This window comes from Podarcis filfolensis (genome assembly GCF_964270895.1).
Source record: "Podarcis filfolensis genome assembly, chromosome: 2".
In the NCBI taxonomy this organism is placed as follows: Eukaryota; Metazoa; Chordata; class Lepidosauria; order Squamata; family Lacertidae; genus Podarcis; species Podarcis filfolensis.
The window spans coordinates 58,662,595-58,688,368 of NC_139605.1; the positions used below are offsets into that span (position 1 = coordinate 58,662,595).

General features: G+C 41.9%; 1 protein-coding gene across 3 annotated transcripts in view; it reads right to left on the reverse strand.

Annotated features, from left to right (window-relative positions):
• The window catches only part of LOC310757963 (cytoplasmic FMR1-interacting protein 2), a 65,111-nt gene that overhangs the window by 18,724 nt on the left and 20,613 nt on the right, over positions 1–25,774 (reverse strand). For 2 of the 3 annotated variants that reach the window (XM_083603811.1, XM_083603813.1), the window contains exons 10-25: positions 24,022–24,113; positions 18,584–18,701; positions 17,695–17,814; positions 17,343–17,468; positions 16,683–16,849; positions 15,658–15,805; positions 13,996–14,149; positions 13,399–13,555; positions 12,240–12,336; positions 12,049–12,125; positions 11,351–11,459; positions 10,341–10,460; positions 8,548–8,747; positions 7,347–7,434; positions 1,546–1,689; positions 810–900 (exon numbers count right to left, since the gene is read on the reverse strand). In XM_083603811.1, coding sequence (XP_083459937.1) covers positions 810–900; positions 1,546–1,689; positions 7,347–7,434; positions 8,548–8,747; positions 10,341–10,460; positions 11,351–11,459; positions 12,049–12,125; positions 12,240–12,336; positions 13,399–13,555; positions 13,996–14,149; positions 15,658–15,805; positions 16,683–16,849; positions 17,343–17,468; positions 17,695–17,814; positions 18,584–18,701; positions 24,022–24,113 — 2,008 coding nt within the window. The remainder of the gene's footprint in view (positions 1–809; positions 901–1,545; positions 1,690–7,346; positions 7,435–8,547; positions 8,748–10,340; positions 10,461–11,350; positions 11,460–12,048; positions 12,126–12,239; positions 12,337–13,398; positions 13,556–13,995; positions 14,150–15,657; positions 15,806–16,682; positions 16,850–17,342; positions 17,469–17,694; positions 17,815–18,583; positions 18,702–24,021; positions 24,114–25,774) is intronic. The other variant, XM_083603812.1, reaches the window with a different exon arrangement.

A 25,774-nucleotide genomic window follows, 5' to 3' on the forward strand; every position in this document is an offset into this window, starting at 1 on the left:
CACCTGAAGAGCAATGCTGTGGAAGGACGCTACTGACAGCCAATCATACCCGGAAAAAAGTAGGGGAAAGAGAAAGATACTCCAGATGCCTTTGTTTCTTGTGAGCTCAAGATGTTAGGAAATATTACTTTCTCTAAGGCCCTGTACAGAGTAGGCAAAACAACAATAACAAAACCACTGCAAACTAGAGGATTCCTATTTGGAATTTAGTGACCTTCTAGTCCTACATTGTGGCCCAAGGGCAAGGTGGCAGGAGCTGAGAATAGCAAACAGAGAGGGCTGGAGCAAACTTATATAGCCCCATCAATTCAGACTAGGTCAGCATTGACATAACATGTGCTGACATGCTGATGCTCGTGTTCCACCACCGTCCAGGCCAAATACAACTCCATCCCCACCTGAAATCTCTTGGGGTAGGTGGACAGAACAGCTTTCTTGAATGATAACCTGGCTATCTGCTCCTGGCGGGATGTCAGCATGGACTCTCCATAATCTTTAGTCTTTTAGGAGACTTCTCCACACATCGACATCAACAAACTGAAACCACAGGAAAAGGCAGTGCGGTGTAATGAACTGAACACTGGACCTATGCCAAGAACACCTAGGTTCAAACCTCCATTGTTATGAAGGTTGCCTTAGGCAAGCAACTATCTCTTGGCATAACTTATTTTAAGGCAGGATAACCGCACATAAGCCATCCTGAGCAGAATGGTGAAAGTGCATTAATACAAATTTCACAGATAAATAAAGATGCACATAGGGAAGAAATGACATTGACAGCCATCTCATGAAGCATTCCAAGTACCAACCTGGAGATCCATACTCATGCCTTGGCAGGCGGCAGATCTTTGGCATCACCTCTATCAAGGTTTTCACATACTGAAGGATGGTCCCTTGCAACTACCAGAAGCAGAGGAACACAAAGGTCAGCTCTAGAAGATCAGCATAAACTTGAAAGCTTATTCTGTTTTACAAAGTGGCCACAGATGCGGTTATGAAAATGATTTACAACAGTGGTTTCATTTTTTAAAAAGTTCTAAACAAAGCTTCAGGGGACCCTGGGGAATGGTTGTGGCTCAGTGGTAGAGCATCTAGTTCAGTGGTACAGCATCTAGGGATGGGAGAGGACAGTGTCTGAAATCCTGGACAGCTGCTGCCAGTCATCACAGAAAATATTGAACTGGAGGGAATATTGGTCTGACTCAGTATAAGGCAGCTTCCTATGTTTCTAATTGCAAAGTGAGGTCTGGGGAGATCAGAGACTGATATAAATGTGCACTGCAGATACAGGTCCAGGAACATCTTCCATTTCCCAAGTTCCTGGTGCTTAATTTTGTTCTCATTGTCTTTGCTCCAATACAATGTAATCAGAGTCCAGAACAGAATATTTTCAGTGGAGATACTCTGCCAACCCAAAACAGGCATCTCAATGTAATGGGAATTATATTCTAAAATAATATACATTTTATTTTTAAAATGTATTGTTCAATATACAGAGTTGTTTTGACTTCCTGGCCTGAACCTCATCCACAACTGCACCATTACCAGGCTCTTGACGATCTTCAGCAATTCTTCCATCACCACAGCAATCCCTTGGTACCCAAGGAGCCGGCAGATTGTCTTGAAATGAGGAGGACCCACAAAGTTCCGGTAGGAGCTATAGATGTGGCTATAGGCAATGTTGAGTGGCTGTGGGGGTGGACAAAAACAAAAACATTACTGGATCTTCAAAATATATTGAACAGCTATACAAATAGTTTGAAGCTTGCAGATCACTAAGTAAACATTTTCCTATTTTGCTAATAATATAACAGAATCTAGTGGTAGGCTGACAGAGAATTTTGAATTCTCTGCACAAAACTCTGGAATCTCTGTCCAAAAGCAAATGTGCCTTTCATGCAGTGTTCTTTTCCCTGTTGTTATCTGTGTTTCTTTGCCAACTCTGGACACATTTTTCTTAGGCTGCACTCCTGTACACACTTTCCAAGAAGTGAGGTCCACTGAACTCAACATGTCTAACTTCTGAGGAGACATGCATTGTTCAATCTCCATTTATAAGGAAAGTTAAATGAACAAACTGTGATTGCATCAATAAGGTACTATATTTTGATATCAATGAGATAATGCAATTAATGTGGATACTGGAGTAAATATAATTAACATGATTGGCTGATGCCAAGCAACGGTAAATTGGGTCATGACATATAAACGGAGGACTCTTTGCTTTGTATGTTACTTCATTTTCATTAAGCAATTTATGGAAGATTGGAACACCAGGTGTGTTAATGGGAGTGTCCAAGTGAAATCTGAATAAGCAATAGTGAGAAGTGCTTTGCTATAGTCCTGTTTCCCAAGACTTTCATCATAGCCTTGTTCAGACAAGTTCAATCAATATGCAGAGTGAGCGAGGAGCAGGATTGTGTGAATTGACCCTTCACCTCAACATGTTGATCAGAGCTCCTGATCACAGCCTATGCACAACTTTCTAGTGACGAGGTGAAGGTAAAACAATATATTTATAAAAACTTAAAAATAGTTCAAGAAATGCACATAAGGATCACTTTATGTGGGACGGTGATGTTAAAACAAGTAAATTCTTTAAAAATGTGTAAAAATAATTACAAAGATGAGCACAAGAAGTGTAGTTAAATTTCTCCCTGTATTAAGTAGCATAACAGTTGCAGCTATTACAAATACGACAGCATGTGGATGCTAAACAGCTGATGAATATTCAAAAGTGGATTTACACACTGAAAAAGGAAGACTGCAGCTACTGAACAGAAAGGGATATAGCAGCAGTGAATCAACATGTTCTTCTGTGTGGGAGTTTTAGCAGCTCTTTGTCCCTGCCTGAATTCATATGTAGCAATAAGCAATGGAACAGAAAGGAATTAATTCAGTTGCTAATGGATACTTGTGCTTACTTCATATTCCTGGAAAATAAATATGATGCCATTTTTACAAAAGGAACCCAGAAGTACTTGCAGTTCTGAATTTTCAGAAATTGTTTAAAACATGGAAGGCATTATGTATCACTGATTTTGAGGCTGGAATCCTAAGCACACATTCCTAATAATAATAATAATTCCTAAACAGTGAGACGTGCTTCTGAGTAAACATGCATAGGATTGTACTGTAAGATTGGTTAATAAAAAATAACTACTGCCAATCACAGAGCTTCAATTCTAGTTGTGGATGTTTTTGGATACAGTATTTTTAGTGTGGATTAAAGAGAGATGGGCACAGAGAGTGTTTAAAGAGTGCTCCCCAATTTACGTGATTTCACTTATGTGCACAGGGGGCCAGAATGTTACCCCCACGTAAGTGGGGAGTCATCTGTATAGAAGTATCTTATATATATTTGAATCCCTACTCTGTTTCACAATCACACTGGAGACACTTGACATCAGCACCACACCTTATAGCAAAGGCAGAGTGCAATTTCCTGTATTGCTACCAGGACAGACAGAGTCCTTAAATTAGGAAACAACAGAGAATACCATCCATTCTTCTTGCATTAGGTAACTAGAGACTCCTTAAATCAGAATTACTAATGTTATGCTACCAGTATCTTTTGGGTGAACAAACTCATGAAAACAATAGTCATGTGCTATATTTGTACATATTATTTCCTGTTTTGATGGAAAGTAATACATTCCATTTTTTTAACCTACAATGGTTCTGCTGCAAAAGGTGCTATAAAGGTGAATTTATGTGGGTGGCTGGCTGGCTATTTTCTCTTGACAGTCATCTCTGACAAACAGTTTCCTATTGCCCTGCTTATAAAATAATAAAAAGGAACCTGAGCCATCCAAACATTACTACGGTATTTTAATTTCAAGTAGAGTGACAAACAGTAATCTACAGAAAAAAGGACTCATTTTTTAAAAAGCTCGCCGGTTTGCTCAACAATGCTTTAGAGAACCTAACATGAGAAATACCTAGTGCTTTCCTAGTTTTCTTTATATTTTCCTGTGGATACATTTGAACATAGGAAGTCCCTAAGACTACAGCATGCAATTCTGAACCTGATCCCAGTCACCTCTCTCTTCCTTTCCACTTATACAAATGATAGAATTGTACAGTTGGAACCCGGGGAGTCATCTAGTCCAACCCCTGCAATGCAGGAATCTCAACTAAGGCATATATGGTTTGCTTAAAAACCTGAAGGAGGCCGTTCCACTCTTGAACAGCTCTTATTGTCAGAAAGTTCTTTCTGATGTTTAATCAGAATCTCCTTTCTTGTAATTTAGCACCCAGAACAGGGGAATACAAGCTGGCTCAATCTTCCATGTGACAGCCCTTTAGATATTTGAAGAAGGCTATCGTATTTTCTCTCAGACTCTTCTTTTCCAGGCTAAACATACCCAATTCCTTCAACTGTTTCCCACAAGGTTTGGTTTCCAAACCCTTGGTCATCTTGGTTGCCCTGCTCTGCACACGTTCCACCTTGTCCTTCTTAGATTGTAATGCCCAGAACCGGATACATTACTCTTGGTGTATTGATTTTCACATGGCAAGAGTGTTCATCAACTGTAAACACTGAACTTTAAAATGACTAAAACAACAACAAAAAGATTGACCTGCAATTCATCTAAACGGCTGTTGGTTGATTTGCTCCTGTTACCTATGTTTTACTGCAGCCCGTAATGTTCAAGTAAGTCCATCACTCCAGAATGTCAAGTGTATTTATGGAAGAGACATGTAGGCATTTCTCTACTGACAGGTGAAAAACAGGAACTAAATCTCAAGAAAATAGCTGTGCTTGACAGCCCCTCTCATCAATCTGCTTTGGTGGGTAAATTTTACTCTTCGATATACTAGAGCCGAAACTAATGAAAACCTGGCCATATACTTCTCTGGAGTCAGCACTGCATCCTAGATCCATCACCTGGGGTCCACTGGGCATGTGGATCCCAGGAGAGCTGCCATGGAAATGTGGTCCTCAGTGTTAAAAAAGGTTTCTCCACCCGTCTTACACAATGAAGGGCTGCTTAGAATGAATAAATAAATAATGAAAATACAGTGGTACCTCTGGTTACGTACTTAAGTCATTCCAGAGGTCCGTTCTTAACCTGAAGCACCACTTTAGCTAATGGGACCTTCTGCTGCTGCCGCACCCCCGCCACGCGATTTCTGTTCTCATCCTGAAGCAAAGTTCTTAACCCGAGGTACTATTTCTGGGTTAGCGGAGTCTGTAACCTGAAACGTATGTAACCTGAGGTACCACTGTATACAAAGCAAATGAAGTGCTATCTTTACATGAAGCAGGTAAAATGGATCAGCTTCTGTTGGTGGTGGAGTAGGAAAAGCGTTTGACCTACACAAAATTCTTCACTCTACAGAATGGGAACTTAGTGGAGGAACAATCTATCTGCTGTGGCCCCCATGTGGAGGCAGCTGCATATTGCAGTCAAGATGGTAGCATCTCCATACTGCAGGTTTAATATGTGCAGGTGCTTCCACATCAGTCCCAGACCGTCCTCCTTTCTGTGACATGATGAAAGTGCATGAAATTATGCATGGATAATTCTCCTAGGCATTCAATGAAGGTGAAGATTAAAAGATAATAGGAAGTGCTTCTTCACACGGTACATAGTTAAACTATAGAACTTGTGGCCACAGAAAGCAGTGTTGACCACCAACGTGGATGGCTTTAAAAGAGAGTTAGGCAAATTCCTGAAGAAGGCTGTTGAAGGCTACTAGGTACGATGGAGGACTTCATGGTCAGAGTTAGTAATGATTCTGAATACCAGTTTCTGGAAACTGCATAAGGGGAAGAATGCTCTTGGGCTCAGATCCTACTTGCAGGTTTCCCACAGGCATCTGGTTGGCCACTGTGAGAACAGGATGCTAGAACAGATGGCCCAGCAGACTCTTCTTAAGCTTACTGTGTGAAGAATCTCTATGCTTGTGCTGGAATAGCCTGAAGATCACTACTGAAGTACCATGGAGACCTTCCATTTGATGTAGAGGAACAATGTGTCATGTCATATTAGTCATTCAGATGGTTTCAACTGGTCTGTTGCTGGAGTAATGTGTAGAAAAGATCTAAATCTTGGCTAACACAGACAATAACATTTCCTATCAATGTGACTTTGCCGTCTCTGCAATCAGATAGTACCATAGTGTTTTATTTTTTAAATAATCACGTTTCAACTTTCTATAAAGCAAATATATGGAGTCATTAGCTCTGATTAAAAACCCAAGCCTAAAAATACAGATTGTGATGATCCAAAGAAGTGATCGGAGCACACCAGGGTGGGGAACTTGAGGAACATGTCTACAGTTGGGGGTCTTGTTGTAAACGCCTTTTTCAATTCCCACTGCAAAGATATCAGCAGTGTTATCAAAGAAGTTTCTGTCTTCAGCAGTTGGAACTGCTACGGCAACAGCAATGAGCAAATTTCCTGCTGTGCCTGCACCCTTCTCTCTCTGTGTGTACACACCTTTGGATTATGGCCACTAACTTAATGATTTTAGTGAAAAACATGCTTACCATGTTTGCCTCAGTCCAAAGCTCTACAGATGCTCTGATGAAAGAATGAGCTCCAGAATTTGCATTGACTTTTCTTTCATTGTAGTGTTGGGGAAGGGCTTTGCATGTGGCCTAACACTGCTTGCTATGTACATTGGAACATTTTTAGCCATGAAACGAACCTCAGGTTGGAACAGAAAAATGTACAGGAGTCAAGAATCTGATCCTGCATTGTGATTGAGGGTAATTCTTAAACAACAGTTTCCCAGGTCTGATGTCATGGGAAACCATGGTTTTGAAAACCCACAAATGCAGGGTGCTTGAGAACAAGGCAGAGGTGGGGTGATGAGAAGGAAGCCATAATTTATTGGACTGGGATCATTATGCATGAACCAGGCCCATCTGTCTATAGTAAAGGGGTAATGGATAGACTTCTCCAAAGCTTGTTTTTATTAAGGAAAAGCCAATAATAAGGAGAAAAGGAAGTTGAGACAACAGGTGGGGTGATGGATATTGCGATATTTGTCCAATGATAAAGGGACATTATGGGAGGGTTAGTAACATTAACATTTAAGCAAGGCAATGCGGTAATGGAGCACTGATGCAGACAGTTTGTGCAATAATGTGAGGACTGCACCAGCCCCCTGCAGTATTTCCTGGCACAAATCACATGGAAACTGGCCAAATGGACATCATTTGTGAAAAATGTCTCACTGACCCTCAGATACACTAATGTTACAGAAAGCTGCAATGCAGTTGCTACGCTCTGACATTAACTGAATTAAGGTGCATCTTTCATTAAATCATTCATTTAAATGAAACTCCTTCCAAACTGGACTCTAAATACCCAATATGTTTCCTGACTCACCTTAGATCCATAAAGATAGTACGGCTGGACGTTGGCTGGTTTATCTCTCTGGGGTTCTTGGGTAAATGGAATGGCTGTCCGTACAAATCTGGTATTTGTGAAAAAATGGAAGAAAATGGCGTCCAAAGCTTGTTTTGGAGTAGATGTGTATTGCACTATGATTACCTCCTTACATTATTGCTTTATGCACCAAGTTAACTAATTATTTTCCTACATGAACTGGCAGTTTACTAATATTTTCAGTCTGAAACAGTATTTTCCTATTTTTATTGTATTCACCTACCAAGTATAGTGGAAAAAACCCCTTTATTTTACTTGTGAAATGAACATTTCTAACTGTTAATACCAATCACTAGAATTTCAGTGTTACTGAAAATATATTTTATCATAAATGCTTCTTCAAAGAACTATATCAAACAATGCTACATATTTTTATCCGCAGTTTAGTCAATAAGCTCATTATAATGTAATATAATGGAGTTCCGTGTCTATTATAAATTCTGTGGGCTGTATCCAATGGTGTAGAAGGCAGAGCTCAGTCAACCAACCTTTCTCTTCCTCTCCTCCCTCCTCTGAAAACCCTCTTGGGCGATGCGAAAAAGGGCTGCAATATGAGGGAGGAATTATCCAATATCAAGTGGAAGGATTTTGGTCCAGTAGGACCCCTGCAGGGGCTGCAGGGGGGGGGAGAGAGAGATCAGCTGTATGCTTTTTGTTCCCACAACTTTGGATACAACCCCATCACATTTGTATACAAATATTTACAGTATCCTCTAAGATTCCCACATTAACCAGCTTTATGTGACCCTTCCCCTTCCATCCAACCCTGACAGCTTAATGAGATGTCATTTTTCTGATCTAAAAATAACTATGCTGAAACCCTGACCAACTCAAGAGCAATGCCTATAATTGTTTTTAGTTTCAATACTCTATTGTGAAATTGATTATGTGTAACCCACCTTGGTTTGGGTCAAGAAGGATGAAGAGTATGAGTCTTGAAATGCACCCATAACCTATAACTAGCCTTCAAACTGCACCTCACTTTGAATGACAGAACTGTAGAGTTGGAAGGGACGACAAGAGTCTAGTCCAGCCCCCTGCAATGCAGGAATCTTTTGCCCAATGTGGGGCTTGAACCCACGACCCCGAGGTTAAGAGTCTTACACTCTACCAACTGAGCTATTTGACATTTTCTTCTTACCTGTTAGTAGACCCATTGTAGCAGTAATTAGGTAAAAAGTCAAAGTTCAGCTCCCAGAAGACATGCAGGGTGATGCGACCATAAGGAGCCGAGACATTGTGATTGGCCTCTCGGAACATGGCATCGAAACTGTCCAGGGTCATGTGCTTGCACAGCAGTCTGTGCGTCAGACGGTTTATCTCCAAAAGCCACTCAAGCTCCTGCACCCAAAGAAAGGAGTGGGCACTTTTCTAACAGGTTGTGGACTGAAAACACCATACATCTGATCTGAACTGATGCCAGGGGAAGAATTATAAAGACAACACAATATTCTTAACATTTATATTTATATCGCTTACTTACATCAGCTGACTAACCCTTACAAAGCTTATTATTGTACCCATACTGCAAACTGTAGAAGAAAGGGGAGACGCAGGCTGAGACACAGTGACCTCCTAAGTCCACTGACTGGATTCATGGCAGAGACAAGACTTAAGGGGTTCAGGCTGAATTTTCACAAGGCAATCTCTTAGCCATTGTATCATACTTGGCAATTGCTTAGTGACCCAACTATTTGAAAATCCTCATACTCCAGTGCCTCTTCTTTGCCAAGAAAAGAACCAATAAATTTTATCTACTGTATTTTTCTGCCTATAAGACGCCCCCATGTATAAGACTCCTCCCTATTTTGGGGGACTCAATTTTAAGAAAATGAGGGGAGATAGCCCAAAGTTGTTGAGCTTCTCCCCCCATGCAGCTGCGGGCAGCAAAAACTCCCTAGATTGTTTCCCATGTGCAGCGGCATCAGGGGAAGTTGTGCTCCCACCCGCCAGCTGGTTGGTGGGAGAGAAACTTCCCCTGATGCCGCTGCGCGCGGGAAACAATCTAGGGAGTGTTTCCCGTGCACAGGGGCACTGGGGGAAGCTGCGCTCTCACCAACTAGCTGGCTGGCAGCACACAGCTACTCCTGCCTGCACAGCTGTGGCCAGGAAACACTTCCTAGATGCTCACTGCGGCATCGGAGGAAGTTGCGCTCCCACCAACCAGCTGGCTGGCAGCACACAGCTACTCCTGCCTGCACAGCTGCGGCCAGGAAACACTTCCTAGATGCTCACTGCGGCATCGGAGGAAGTTGCACTCCTGCCAACCGGCTGGCTGGCGGGCATGCCGCTCCCCCCCATGCCACTGTCCGTGTATTGGACGACCCCAGTTTTTTGACACAATTTTTGAGTCAGGAAACATCATCTAATACACAGAAAAATACAGTATGTTATGCTGAATGCCCAAGGTGTGGAGGCTATCAGCAACCACTGGAGGATGTTGACAGTTCTTCCCCCATCTGCAGATAAGTCCAGTGAATGTAGACAGTCTCCTACGGCACCATTCTCAAAAGATGCATATAGGACTGACAACTTCCCTTTCTGATTCCTGACTGTAACATATACATGAGAAAGACCTGAATCTACATACTGTGAGCACATTAGTAATAAGAGAATAGACTCCACTGGGGATTATAAATGTACTAGAGATGCAATATTTGTGCATTGGGAAGCAGTTCTTTCCATTCTGCTTCCTCTCCTTAATCCAGAACTGAGAGGGTCTTGGGAAAGATCATATGGTGCCCAGAGGCATTCTGACTATGAGAAATAATGTATCTCTATCTTCTCTCCACAGTACAGCTGTTCTATGTAAAAACTTACAAAAACAAAGAAAGGAAAAAATGTGTTGCGGTTACTACTGTTGTTATTTAGGAATACCCCACTCCAACCTGCATCATGTCATCCAGCCTTAGTAGAGCCACTGGGAAAACTTACCACAATGGATGTCAGATCCTCACTTTCAAAGCGACTAATGGCCTGGTCTAGTGATTTGTACATTGCGGCTGAGATACGCTGAGTGATGAGTCTATTTAGGTCGATGGATCGGCCCAGCAGCTGTGGAAGTCACAAGACAGACAGCAAGTGAGAAGGTGATTAAGAAGTGGTCCTTGATTCGGAATTACTATGCAGAGAGAAAGAACTGACTTGTACCCCATATGTATGAGTTGGCCTTTCTATACTAAAATGGAGGTAAGGATTTTGATCCATTCATTTCAGCAGTCAGGGAAAGCCCATGCTTGCAAAGGAATATGCACAAGGATCTGCTTCCTCCACTGTAGTAAAACTGAGGGTAAGGGAGTAATTTTATACATGAAGTGGAGCTTCAGTTGGTAAAAAAAACCCTGCTGGCTGGGGCATATGAGCGAGAAGGGCTGTAGCTCAGTATCTGCTTTGAATGCAGAAGGTTCAGTTCCACATCTCCAGACAGGGCTAAAAGAGAACTCTGTCTGGGAGGCTCCCAGTTAGTGAGCAAGACAATACTGAGTAAGATGGACCAATGGTCTGACTCAGTATAACGCAGATTCCTATGTTCCCATTAAAACAATAAAAAGGAGAACAAAGAACGCTTCCATATTTGAAAGTATGCCATGAGATGAATGGATGAGAAATGCCAACCATAACTGTCCATTCTACTAAAGCCCATTATTTCACTAGGGATATAAATCATATTATGAGTAGATTCACACAGTTACTTTTAAGGGCCAAAAAATGTTTGTATGTGTGTGATGCTTCTCACCATAGGTGAAGCAACTACAAGAGTACCCTTGGCTGGCTTGGGATCTGAGATGTGCTATATGAAATTATTTAGGCTTTCATATTTACATCTCTGTGCATGGCAGAGATTGGCAACTCAAAGATGTCTGGAATGTAAACCTGATGTACAACTCCTCCCCAGCTGGCAAGCCAATATAAAAGAATCTTGTTGCAACTGACTTAAGTTGTACCTGGACATGTCTCTGTTTGAGCAACGTTTCATAGCGGTTGGATGGCGGGTAAGGTATAATCACTCCATAATTCTTACATTCAGCCCGGAATCGTTTATCCAATAACACACTGTAATTGGAAAGCAACTTGTCAATGCTTTTACTTGAATGGCTCAGTTTATGTTATTAACAATATTTCACCTAAAAGTAGCGCTAGGCAATAGGTGGTGAACTTGATGCGCCCCAGAAGTCCAACAGAGTCTGGAGGTCTCCATTTGGCTACCCCATGCTATACACATTCAGCAAGGGTATCTGAACCATCAAATTAATTGTGGGATTTAGTGCATGAAAAAATCTGTAAGTTACTAACATAGAAGTTCTGTTTCCATGATGCAAAATTTGGAACAGAGGTTAGGCAACATATTTTGGATACGTGACAATATTTAGTTGTTTAAAAGGTAGTTGCCAGTCAAGAGTATGCAATACAGTACTAAGCAGTTCGTGTTATTAACATGGACCATTTTCAACTCTGTGCTAACAATCTCCTCTCATTTCCCAGCAATGTATATTTGTTGTGATCTCACCACCTGCACAAGCTATAAGATCTTCAGATAAGGAAGCAGTCTGTCCTTTAAGGAAGTACATAGCAGCTGATACAACACAGTTAAAAGCTTGCCATGTTTTGACAATTGAACCAAAACCAAGCAGAAGACTCCTACCTGCCAGCCATTGCTTTATAGTAAGCAAAGATCTGGTCTGCCAATTTGTAAACAAATTGATCAAAACACAAGTTGACCTGTCAGAAGAGTGAAAGAAACAGGCTTTAGGACCAAAATGCATAAGACTGGACAATTGTTTATGAAGTTACTAGAACAATTAGGTAAGAAAAAAGAAAAGAAAATAAGCTCACTTCTGCTTCAATTTCATCATAGAGAAACTGCTTTTTAAACTTGGTCAAAGCATAATAAGCGCTGTCGTTGTAGAGGTCCAATGGATACAGCACATACCTGCAATGAAAGAAACAGGCTTAGGACATGCCAGCACAGTGTTTGGGTATGACAGTCACCTCCGTTTCTTTCTTCTTTAAAGCAGAAGTTCTCTGCCTGCTCACTTAGCACTAAAGCCAACCTGGAGTGCGTAGAATCTTGCCCTCAAAAGTATTTGTATATGAGCAAGAAGGGAAAGGGCACATGGGAAGCACGGGTGGGGGGGTCATGTCCAAGGGTGCAAGAAGTAGGAAGAATGGCAAACGGGAGCCAGTGACGGCAGACAACGGAAGACCTGATAGAGATACAACCAAAAACTGTCCTTGGGTACAGCATCTGCTTTGCACGCAAAAGGTCCCAGGTTCAATTCCTGGCCTCCTCAGGAAGGGCTGGGAGAGAACCGTGCCTGAAATCGGAGAGCTATTGCAAGTCAGCATGCACAATACTGAGCTACATGGGCCAGTGGTTTGACTCTGAATATGGCAACTTCTTGTCAGAGAGATCAGGACCTGCATTTCGGTGTGCCATGGACACTTCGTAAGCATGTGTTTAAAAACCAACCAAGCAAGCACACCCAGTGGAAACTTAGTTTCATGCATAAAATGTAATCAATATTTACAATTTAACAATGCATGTTATTAATCCTCTGACTTTTAAAAACAAATTTCTTCACACACACAAACTGAAACTGATGGAAGAGTTTGAACTACCCAAGTGAAACATACCCCCCTGCCATAAATCAATCTCACTTGTTTCACAAGTTCTAAAAAGACCAGAGCAATGAATGCTGATTTTATGCATCACCTGAGGATCCCCCCATTAGGCAAAATATCTGGCTTACCCTTTAAGCCAGTCCTCATTGCCACCCACCCATTCTGATGGCAAAAGGAGACAATGTACCCCAAATGAAAGGCAAGTACAGAAGGCATAGTACCTGACCTTAGACACTAGGCTACTATTTCCTTTTACATGCTAGAAGGAATACATGCTACAATAAAGACAAATGCCTTCAGTTTGCCATCTCAAAGATATCCAACCCATTTATTTCCACAGATGCATTCCACAACATCCTTGAGCTCTTACTCCATCATAGAAGGTTCTTTGGTTTCCAGGATGTGATCTGTTAGAATCCAAGGCATAGACATCTCAATAGGGAACTGAATCCGGCGGCCCATGGTCAACTCCAGAAAAAATTCCCGGAACCAAAGCTGGGATAGGTCACAGCATTGTTGGAGGGCCTCTACAAACACAAATAGCGAAGGAAGGTTTAATACTTATGAAGAATGAGCAGAAGGCTAGTCTACATCTGCTATTATAAATTATAATATATATCAGATCTAAAAGCATATCCGAGTTAAGAAAAGAGTATGTACATGATATATGATTTTTATTTTAAGATATAAATATGCTTCATGGCCATAAACTACTGTATTCAAGAAACCAGTTTAAACACACATGCTAGCAATTTCTGGCAAAGTTCACATCCAGATCTAAAAGCACCTTAATATGAGCTACAGCAAAAGGGAGAGATTGCCCCAGATGCTACTATCCTTTGAAATGTTACCTCATATAAAACATGTATTCATATCAACAGAAAGGCTGCCTGAGACGCTACTATCCTTGACGTATTACACACACCAAACATGCATTCATATCAAACCTGCGTCTGTTACTACCTACCACTAATGTTGAGAAGATGAGTGAAGAAGAAGGACTGTTTGTGGAACTCTTCAATGGCCAAAACTATTGGTCCATCCAGGCTGCTCCTGAGAGTCTTCTTTGAGCCACTTTTGTCTGCAATGAGCGATTCCAGCATGGTTCTCACCATATAAAGCTGCAAGAGGAGAGCAATTATTCTTATTATGCAGGCAACCCCCCATTTACGTATGTTCAATATGTACCTGACTGTGCATACAGTCACAATAAAATTTACTTCCAAGTAAATTGCGCCAAACCCAGAAGTGAATTTTAAAATGGCAAAAACGGCCCTAGAAAGGTCAGAAGAGGCATGGAAACAGCACCTAGCAATCCCAAGAGCCTTTGAAAGTGCAATCCCAAGAGCCCTTGCACCAACCACTGATGCCTATGGAGGGTTGGGGTTTGAGCAAAGTTTGGAGAGAGCTACTGAGGTGGATGTGGGTGGCTGGTAAGTGCCCCTGGATTTTTTAAGGGGTTTTCAAGAATGTTTGTAGTTTTTTCCAATTGATTTTCAAATATATGCACTTTCACTGATGCATACAGTGCCTTGGAATTTAACCCCTGCATAAATCTCCTACAGCTAACGACTGCTCAAGTGTGAGTTTATCTGTACTTTTTCTTAAAAACCTATAAACAAAATTCCAGCTCAAAAGCTTGTGGGCAATTTATATTTCCCATGCCACTTAATTGCTTTGCTCAACCTGGAACACTGTAGTACAGCTCCCATCAGCCCCAGACAGTGTGGCCAATGGTCAGGGATGATGGGAACAGGAATCCAAAACATCTGGAGGACACCAGGTTGGGGAAGCCAAGTAAGAATGGAGATCTGATTTCATCCTGGACTACTGTGTCTAGGTGATTGGGGGTGGGCAGCAAGGATGTGCCCTCTTCTGCCTCTGCGTGGCACAATTGCCAGGCTAGAAGCAGGAAGATCTGTAAGAGTGCCGCCATGTTGATCCTTAGCACTGGGTTGCTGATAATAACTATGCAGAAGCAGACACCAATAAAATCGCAATAAAATTTACTTCCAAGTAAATAGCTCCAAACCAATGAATATGAAAGGTCCTGTGTGTTATGTGTTGATTGGAATATATCTTGTTCCTCAGAGAACTACTGTGGAGTGGGAGGGGAATGAAAACACCATTTCCAGCCTCCATGATGTATACGTAATACTCCAGCACCATTTACTAGTTTTTCATTTCTGACAGTGCCAATCACCTATCAGGTGAGAGGATCTAACCAGACTTCCAGAGTACCCAAGATGTGACCTACACCACCTGAGCTAATAGTTTTGATATCTGTTTGTCAGGAGGATCAAGGCTCCTTGAAAAGGAAAAGTGCACAAGCAGGCTGATGTTACTGGAGAGGCTTCTCCTTTTATAACCAATGTGTTTAAGGCTGAACTGCAAGCTAACTGCACGTTTAGAACAGCAAACAATGTTACGAACTGCAACCTCCTACTTGTGCAGAACAGTGTGATTCACAGAACATAATTCACATATCAAATAATTATACATGATATAATTAAGACAGCGTGACTGGTGTTAAAGAGAAACTTTAAAACAAAAGCATTCTAAATGTTTAGTTTACAGACACAACATATTCGAGTCCCAAGCTGCTCTCAGCAGAGAAGGAGGTACATACCTGTGTGCTAGAAGGCCCTACAGCTCGGCGTGGGACCTTGATATCGAAACCGCCTTTGGGGTCCTTCTCACCTCTCAGACAGGGGTCATTTGGAGGCTCACGCCCTCCCTCCCAATCACAGATTGTCTTTCTAATTGCCTGGAGGACACTAGGAAGATGAAAGAAATTTGATTCAACTCTCCACTGAATAGGGCCTGGTAAATCACTGTTTCTTCAGACTGGCCTACCTCACAGGACTGATGCAAAGATACAATTAATACAGGAGCAGTGCGGGTCTTTTTAAAAGCCTTGGGGCCACAGCGCATCATGGGAAACCTGATAGGGCCAGTGGTACTGTGGCCAGAGGCCAAAATGGGTGACACAGCTTATGTGATCCTTACCTTCCAGCCACAGGAAAGTCAGAGTTTTATACATAAACAGAAGAACCGTATGCATGTGGCCCTTTGGAGTTTATTAATAAAGCAGTTTATTAAAATACATGGGAATGTTGGTGTTGTCTGTTTATCCAATCATAATCATCATCATCCTGCTATGGTTTCACACAAGCCCTTGGACAATAATGCAATTGTTGGGGGATTGTGAACCTTTGTCTTTATTGCTTAGGAACATCCTGAGATTATGGATGCAGGTTTTAACCATGTCAATAGCTGCTATTGTTCTTTTCTTCCAACACAGCTCTTGAGAAACAAAGGTACATTTAAGAGTAGAACTAAATTATGATTGACATGGAGTTGCCACCAAACCCATGTCAAATTTTCCCTTCCTCCCTCCCTAATGTTCAGAGATGCTAACTCCTGCTGTGACCTCATTCAGTTGTGTGTTGCTCCACCCCTATCAGAAGGAGCCAATGATATGGAACATCAGAGGGGAAAGGCTTAATGTGATAATGCCACAAAATGGATTAACTCTGGGGGAACCGCATTCAGGGCTGCCATTTTTGACAGTATTGTGTTGAGTGCAGCATCTGGTTTCTCCCTTAAGAGTTCACAGCCAAGTTTTGCTTGTATTGGGAAGGCCGGCCTCACCTGATTAGGACATTCTTCTTCTTCCTGACAGCTTGCCTTAGTGGCTCTCTCAGTGTCACTTGAGCAAAATCCTGCAGAGCTGCATAGATTGTGTTCCTGATGGCTTGGTTGAAAACACTCTCCATTCGGCCCATGAGCACCTGCAGACCTTTTATCATAGCAATCACCTGAGTAATTAAAGATAAAAAAGGATCCTTTATTTTCAATGCCCTCATGCAGTAAAGGGAAACATGCCAAGTCAATTTCCCCCCACTAATGTTTGGATTGCTGAATCGGAGCAAATGGGAATCTGTAGAAAACCCAAATTGCCATTTGCTCTGATTCAGCTTTAAAGAGCAGGTTTTCATAGGAAAAGCTCTGGAGAAAGAAAAAGAAAAAAGATGCTCTGACATGGAGCTTTAAAGCATGGGCATGTGCCTCGAAAGAGCACGGAGAAAACTAAGTATGGATAAACCCTAACACTGGTAGTGTTTAGTGGGACTGGTGTTGTTTTACCATGTATACAAGCCCTTACAGATAAAAAACATAGCAGAAACAACTTGGCCAAAGGAGAAAATGTTTAACCCCAAGTATACTGAGCCTCACATGCTAGCACTCCAACCACCCTTTTCCAAGAGACATTTGCCACTTTGAACGTACTGGGACAATGCAGCCACCCACCTCCACAAACGCAAACTTCTCCTCACTGGTGTAATTGTACCGTGTGGCTCTTTCGTACTCCTCAGCGGTGCCTGGGCAATCTTTGTTACAAAACTTATCAGTAGGATGGACCAGCTTCCAAGAATACTGAATAGAGAAAACAAAAGCAGATATTGTTCAAACACTGCTTGTCATTTGAGAAAAATCTTAGTGAAACCATTTCACGATCTCACAACTCCTCCACTGTATGCAAAATCCTTGCTTTATTCACGTTAAGTTTTGTGTCGTGGTAATCGATGGCCACCAATCAGGCTGAATAAGAATTAAACACATCTGACACCCTGAGTATTGTACGTCTATAGCCACTACTTACCACTTCCATAACATGTGCACTCCACTTGGACAGAAGCTGCAGTCCCCGTAAAGCCAAGTCAAAAAGCTCCCTGTATTCCTCATCTGACTTCTGGCTGTCCAATCCTGAGCCAGTCACAACCTGGAGAACATCAGATAAGTACCTCTGTCTGAGGGACACATGCCTATTGTAGCTTAACAACTGCATCTTATCCGATGCCACTATCATATCTTTTTTAAAAAGTATTACCCTCTCCCTTAACTGAGTTTCAGGTCTGAGCAAGAAAAAGTAAACAGTTGTACAAAAAACGGAGATGACAGCCCTGAAGAAAAGGGAGCTGGTGCAGAAGAACTGAGAGAGACATGGTGCTAAGTGGAAAAGGAAACAGGAATAAACTGGAACCTCAGAAAGAGGCACATTACAGAGTGGGTATGGACTCTGTAATGATGGTGGGTATGGAGGATGAGTTTTGGCCATTCTGCATTTGTTTTTAGGTTGTAAAATGGTTGCTTTTGATTTTGGGGTCTTCTGCAACAGAAAAGCAAAAAGTTCAGAGAAAGGTTGAAAGTATGCGGCAGTGGGAAGTTTACAGGAAGGTTAAAAGCATGGCACAAAAAGTTTAGCCTAGGGATCTGGCAAGTTAAAAAAACCAGAAACACAACCAGGATGCTACTCTCCTTTGGGTTGGCTAAAAGTGGGTAGGGGCAGTGAAAATACTGAATAAAGTAAACCCGGAAAACAGAGTAGTTAGCCCCCACTCTTGAGGGGTGGTTTTATCTGCACTCTAACATTACAGATGAGATTTACCCACTAAGCATTTCTGAGCATTTCCCCAGGTCCAAATCCAACCCTTCCCCCTTTCATTCCACAAATTGCTCCAGGGCCTTTGTTTCCCTCCATGGAAGCTTACCTCACTGTTGCTGTAGCGAGCAAGTTCGGAGATGAAGCGGATATGGTCATCTCGGATCTGAACCATCTGCTCGCAGATATTGTACTGGGGACTGATGCTGCTCTGAGTGCATGTCCACCTGGGCAGAAAACCAACGCCTTTATGTGACTGGGTAACACTCAACACAGTGGAGCAACAGTTACTGCTTGAGACACTTTTGCTCCATCACTCTGTAAATATGTCAATTCTTTCGCTTGTTGCTTCACCCGGTCAACACATGGGAAAGCGTGCTTGTCAATATCCCTCTGGATGACATGTTACACAGCCAATTACTTACCAAGGGCAACACTGTGGCCTCATCTTTCATACCTTCATGAAGCATCTATAATGCACTTATTTTGCAGTCATGGAGAAAACTGGACTGACATGAGAGAAAAGGGAGACTGGTCTTCAGCATCTCTTATTGTGAATGTATGACTGGAACCCAAAAGCAGCAGCTGGGAGGAGAAGTCTCCTAAATACTTTGTCTTATTTGAAGGATTTGAGCCACTTTTTAGGGCTAAGTCCTCACAAATCAATTTAAAATGGAGTGAGAAACAAGGTACAAATAGTCGCAGCAGAACCAGTGTAGAGATTAATCCAAGCTGCTGCTCTGGTATCAATTAAAGGCAGCATGAAAAGGAAGCCTTCGATGCCACGGTTGAAGGGACAAGATACAAGTTTATTGAAGGGGGGTCTATAGTTTTGGAGGCCATCACTGACAATGCCCTGTACACACCAACCTAGCTGATTTTAATGGTGGGAACTTGAGGAGGACCCCTGGGACAGATGTTAGCATACTGCAAGGATTACAGGGGTGAAAGTGGTTCTTCAGATAACCTGGACCCAAGCCACTGAGGGCTTTAAAGGTTAAGACCAGGACTTTGTGTTGGGACAAAAAACCTACTGGTATTCAGAGAAACCGGAACAAATTTGTGCATTCATATTTTCTGGCCCCCACGAGAATCCAAGTGGCAGAAGTTTTCCACAGCTGTAGCTTCTGGACCATCTTCAGAGCACGCTGCAGTAGCCCTCATGTGCTCAGAACAAAAACAGCAGCAGCAACAAAAAGTTAAAAAAAAAACCCATTCCACAAACTGAGTTGCAGGGTCTGTGTGTATTATGGCTATATTATACCTATCTGGCACAAATGAATCATCAGAGTAGCTCTCTGTAAATGAGAATTTGAATGAATTAATTCATTGATTCAGTTCAGACATCACACCAAACCATGGTTTATTCCTACCATGGTTTAGAACCCAAACCATGGTTTCAGTTTCCAAATGTACAGGCAAATTAGCTAGTCTGCTCCCCCCATTTTTGTTCTGCACAGGCCTCTAGAGGTTTGTTGGTTTAGACATCACATCAAACCACTTTGATGTATGTTTTTAATTCTGGTTTACTGGCCGATTTCAAACTACAGCTTGCCAGTTTGTACATCACACCAAAACAACAGTTAAACTTTTTGTATGATGTTTGAATTGAATCACTAACATTTCCTGTGATAAATGTGCATTGTTTACAGATTCAGTAACTGGCCGTAAAAATGCTTAAAATAAATAAATAGGTGCAACAAGTAAAAAATGACACTGTTTGCATACCACAGTAAGCCATTATTGATGACTTACCAAGAATGAGGAGTGTGCTAGTACAAACTGCACAATTACTCTGGTGCAAGAAGGAACAACAAGCAATGCAACTTAGTTTGTCATTAGGTTTGAACCAGGATCATGGTTTGTTCCTCCCCCCAAAACAATATCAGCAAGCCTAGAACAAATATTGGATTTGTTATTGTGGTCTTTTCAGAAGAAACAAACGACAGCCCCAGATTTGGACATAGCAAAAAGCCAAGTTTCATGGTCTGTTGCTCCTATTCACATAAGAGGAAGAACAAAGTGGGAGTGATTCGGGTGTGTGCACTAGAATGCTGCTAATTCATGATTAAGCCACCAACCATGGCTTACCATGATGTGCAATTTGGCCGTTTGCCATGTTGTTCCACTATTCAAAATCTGCTAGGTGTTGTGGGGTTTTTTGGTCATTAGCTATTTAAAGATACAGATACTGTTTTCATCCTGTTTTTGGACTCTGAACTAGCTCTCTTCAGTGACATTTTGGTAGATGCATATATGTTAACTATGTTGATGGTAGATGACCATCTCTAATTATATCTTCAGATGTCACACAATCTCAGTATAAAAGCATATATATTGTTATTATCCCATTTTTGGAATCTGAACTATGTCTCCTTGGTGACATTATGGTAGCTGCAGTTAAGTTAACTTTGCTCACAGTGGATGGTCATGTCTAATTATATCTTCAGATGTCCCATGATCCCAATACTTTGCTCTTACCCTTTCAGTGTCCTGCTTCCCCCAAAGGAATCGGCAGGTTAACAGGGATGGTCAGAATTATAAGGCCATACAAGAAAAACATAGTTAATTGCATCTCGGCACAACGGTGAAATGAATAAAGAGCAAGAAAAGTAAAGGACAGGGTATGAAAGCACAGGAAAACAATTCTGCAGCCCGTTAAAGTCCAAAATCTGTTCTCCCTGGAAGGAGAAAGTTGCAGGGGGCCATGCTGCTCTGACTGAAAACTGAATGAAAAAGGAATTGTTAGTAAGTGAGGACAGTTGGAAGAAATATTTCACATTTTTACTATTGGGATGGAGTTGGGAGATATTTGAAATGGGACTAAAACATACAAATTGTTAAAACAGCTTCCACAAATGGAAAACCTTTCCATACACCGTGGAAATTAGTTCATGACAGTTAGGATCCAACAGACTGTGTAACAAGTTAGGACAGGCATAGGCAAACTCGGCCCTCCAGATGTTTTGGGACTACAACTCCCACCATCCCTAGCTAACAGGACCAGTGGTCAGGGATGATGGGAATTGTAGTCTCAAAACATCTGGAGGGCCGAGTTTGCCTATGCCTGGGTAAGGATGATCAGTGACAAACCACACATACATGCTGGTGAGGGAAACCACTGGTTAGATACTTTACACCCATGACAAAATCCAGGGCAGTATTCAATGAAATAGTTTTGCATGCAGAAGAATTACTGCTGGCGCAACAGGACTTCCTCCTACTTTCCTCCCTTTCCCCAAATCTGCTCTGGAGAGTTGGGGGAAACTTCAGAACAGTTTTAGTTGGCGCATGGGGGTAGAACAGAGGGAGAATGTTCCATTGTGCAAGCTGATGTCCTTGCTCTGACAGAACCTTAGCTTTAATGCTGTGCTGAATACAACCTTCAGAATGTTAAATAAATATGCACCCAAAGGACACTGCCATTTTCAAAAGCTTGATATCTGTAAGGGTGATTACTTCCTAGATACGATTGCTTCATGGACTTGCCTTGCTCTGAATCCAAGCAAAGAGCGAATGAAACAAGTTTCACATACTTGGCTTGTATTCACGGTCATTTCATGGAAGTCACAGAATGACAGCACCAGCTTGTGGAGTGTAAAAGAAATGGGAGTTGCTGTCCAATACATACCAGCTGAGAGATGTGGAGCAATATTTTAGCAAAGGTGGTGTTTTCGGCAAAGGTGATATAGAACAAGATCTTGCAACGCATTTAACAGCAGTCTTTAGAACTCATGCATGTAAGTGGCCCTACGGATAGCTGCTTGAAACACAACGGCGTGGAGATTGCTGCATGTACCTCCATTTCAAGAGAACACCCATGCATCATCTTGCATGTGTGAATTGAGGTGGGAGATCACCAAATGAATATTCAGCAGTGTATCTATTTAAATTGATCCTTGCTAAGCAATGACTGACATGCTATCTAAGGCAGCAGAGCCATGTTGTATGCATACTTTGGTGTTCAGTGTCCACTTCCATGTCATCAATTCCCTTCAAAGAGATTGCAGCTTGAAACAGTGGGTTTCACCTTATATTTCTTTGAAAAAACCGTTTAAAATTCTGGCATTACAAGGTTGACCCCCTACTATCTTCCCTGTGAAAAAAAGTAGTCTGTACCGGACAGATAGAGAAAGTGCAGTGTCCATGCTCTGGAGAATTTTAGATCCTATTGGAAAATGCGGATAAAAACTACCCAGAGCAGGCACACCACATTCACATCCACAGCACAACCATCCATAACTGCTGCATTCATAGTCACCAAGCATAAAAGCATACAAGAACAGGTGGCAGACAGGTAAGTACAGACACTGAACTTGGCATTCACAAATATATTCACAATACATGCAGTCACACATGCACACATTCTTGCAATCACATAAGCACACTCCATATACACACACTGATGAGTATCAAACTTGCTCCAATTCTCATGAACATCTATCAGTCTGTAAAAGTACAAACACACCTGAATGCATTCAGACACTGGCATTCATACATTCATATCCTTTCTAAGCACAAACCACCAACATCTGATGCACACTCATACCTGCAGTCACCTACAGGTATCCTCAAGATATATCTATTCAGGCTCACAATTTATGAACAGCATGTACATAGATAAGCATAGACACAGATGTGTATGGCAGCCTTCCTCAACCTGATGCCTTCCAGATGGTCTGGACTATAAATCCCATAAGCACCAGCAAAATGGTCAGGGATAATGGGAATTGTAATTCAACATCTGGAGGGCACCAGGATGAGGAAAACTGACATAAGGTACTGGCACGTCTGTCTAACTAGTGAGCATTCTGATGGTAATCCAGAAAGTCTTTGTAAGATTAGGTATGGGGACATAGCTAGTAAGGATCCAATCAAAAGGTAGGGCAGGAATGAACGCAGAGGGCAATATGGGTCTTGCCTAGATTGTCTCACACCAGTGCGTCTGAGACTAGCTTGGGTGAGATCATGTGTCTGAAAGAGATGAAAGGAGGCAGCACTAGCTAGCAAGAAGCAGATAACTCTAGGCAAGTAGTCAGTGACAAAATCTGCAAGATGTGGGGGAACTATCAGGGAATACAGATGTCGCTCTAATAAGAGTCAGTTTATTGAGTCCAAAAACTGCTCCTTGGTTGTGCTGTTAAAGGGGTACGGCCTTGGCTCAGTCAAAATAGGGACAGAACAGAGAAAGATAAATAAGGTTCCAAAGCAAGAACTCTTTATGCTGGAACAGAGAATAGCTTGGACTATAACCAAACAATTTATTTCAATGGGTTTAGGTACACCTAATTCTGCACAAGATTGGGGTTTTCACCCAAGGTACAGCAAGGAAAGGATGAGGAATGATGAACCCACACACATCTAGCCTCAAAGAACTCACTACTACAGAGTCACACTCAGTAACACAATCACGTGGATACACACACTCACTTGCAGGCACCCATGCACAGACCTCACACACGAGAGCAGGAGAGTTGCAAGAGTCTGGCAACTTCCTCTCTTGACCAGGACACACCAAAGCCAAGAGACATTATGGCAGGCACTCACTTGGATTTGTTCTCCTCATAGTGAGCACTGGTCTTAATGTATCTGGCCAGCTCTATCTGCATATCGCCGAATAAAGGAACCACCTGCAGCTGCTGGAAGAAAAAACAAAAGATGGTTTAAATAAGGCAGAGAGGCTCCCTTGGGTCTGAGAGAGCAATACAAGAGATTGGAAGGAGAAAGGGGTACTTAACCGCCAGAGATGAATAAAGTTCTGGAACAGTCTTCCCAATAACTTTTGGATCAGCGAAGAGCCTTATTGAGTAATGAATTGCATACATGAGTTGTTTCAATGACTCAAACCAGATTCACACAGTTGAGTTGTTTCAATGACTCAAACAAGATTCACACAGTAAAATCACCATGATGTGACTCTTGACAATCATTTTTGCATGGTGATCATTTCTTCTGAAGATGTCACCTACATGGTGAGATGTTACTATATCCTGGGGAGCATTCAGTATCCCAGTAAATATTCAGAACTCACTAAATGGGAGCATATGACAGCTGACAATGAATAAAACTACTCATCAAAAAATCAGTATGAAAATTCAGCCTTGAGATGCTTTGCCCAAACAGACACAGCAAAAAAACACATAGTACGGTAGCAGCAATGTTCTACAAGAGAAAGGGTATCACCATGCTTTGACCCTTTTAACAGGAAGTGTCTCTTTAACCCAGTACTTTCTGTTGTTCTTCCTGTGATGGTAACAACTGTAGTCTGGGATACATTTCTTCCCTAATATTTTGTTTGCAATTTCTTCTCTCTTCTTCCAAGGCGGTACAAAGCTCGGTTTATAGCTAACTGTATTAAAACATGGACAGTGGGTTTAAATTTCAAGAGTGATGGCTGTAGATTTTTGGTGCTTCTCATTTCTGAAACACTGCATTAGAAATTGGTTTCTGTTTTATCCTTTGTTGGATACAGGAGTCACTCTGTCATTTACACGCCTGGGAGAAATATAGCACGCAAACCAGTAACAACATGCAGATCTCACCCATATGTGTGTGACAGGGAGCTCTGGAATTCATTTTGGAACCAGCCCACAGCTTCAAAGGATGGCAAGGTCAAAAAGCTTACAAGTACCTTAAATGAAAAAAATCACTCCCTTCACTACTCAGTGTCCTTGGCAGTGGACACTGCTGGTGGGAGTGAGGCTATGTTGATAAACAGAAGCTACTATCACAAACAGATCAGGTTACATTGTTCAGCTGGTAAATGAAGAGTAATATTGTCACATCTGAAGAGCAACAGATGGCGTGCAGCCAAAGGGATGCAATTAAGCTAAAATGAACTGCAGTTCTTAAGTTACACTTCATAGTGGAACACAGTTTTCTTAATTAGCTAGCAACAGCAAGCAGAGGTCACAAGCTGGTGAATGTATCTGGCAGTGGTACAGGTCAAGTTGCTGCTAAAGGGTGGGGGGCCCCAGAGGTTTAAACTTTGACAATCCTAGTTTGCCTTCATCACAGGAATAGTGTGTGGCTATGAATAAATAGTTCATTTCCAAAGCTCTTGCTGATAATCTGTGGGGTGTATTGGGATGGGATGGGGGTGGGTAAAATGGGAAGAGAAAACCAAGTTATTTTGGAGCAGGCAGCGAAAACTGGATAGGTTTTCAAAGGCAACAATGGGGCCCAAAACACCTTTTTTTAATAAAATTTTTCTTTAACAGAAATTTACTTTTTCTGTCACAACTGGTGGTGTGCAGCAGCTGTAGTCAGCAGACAATTGGCCTGTCCAGTCCCCATCCCC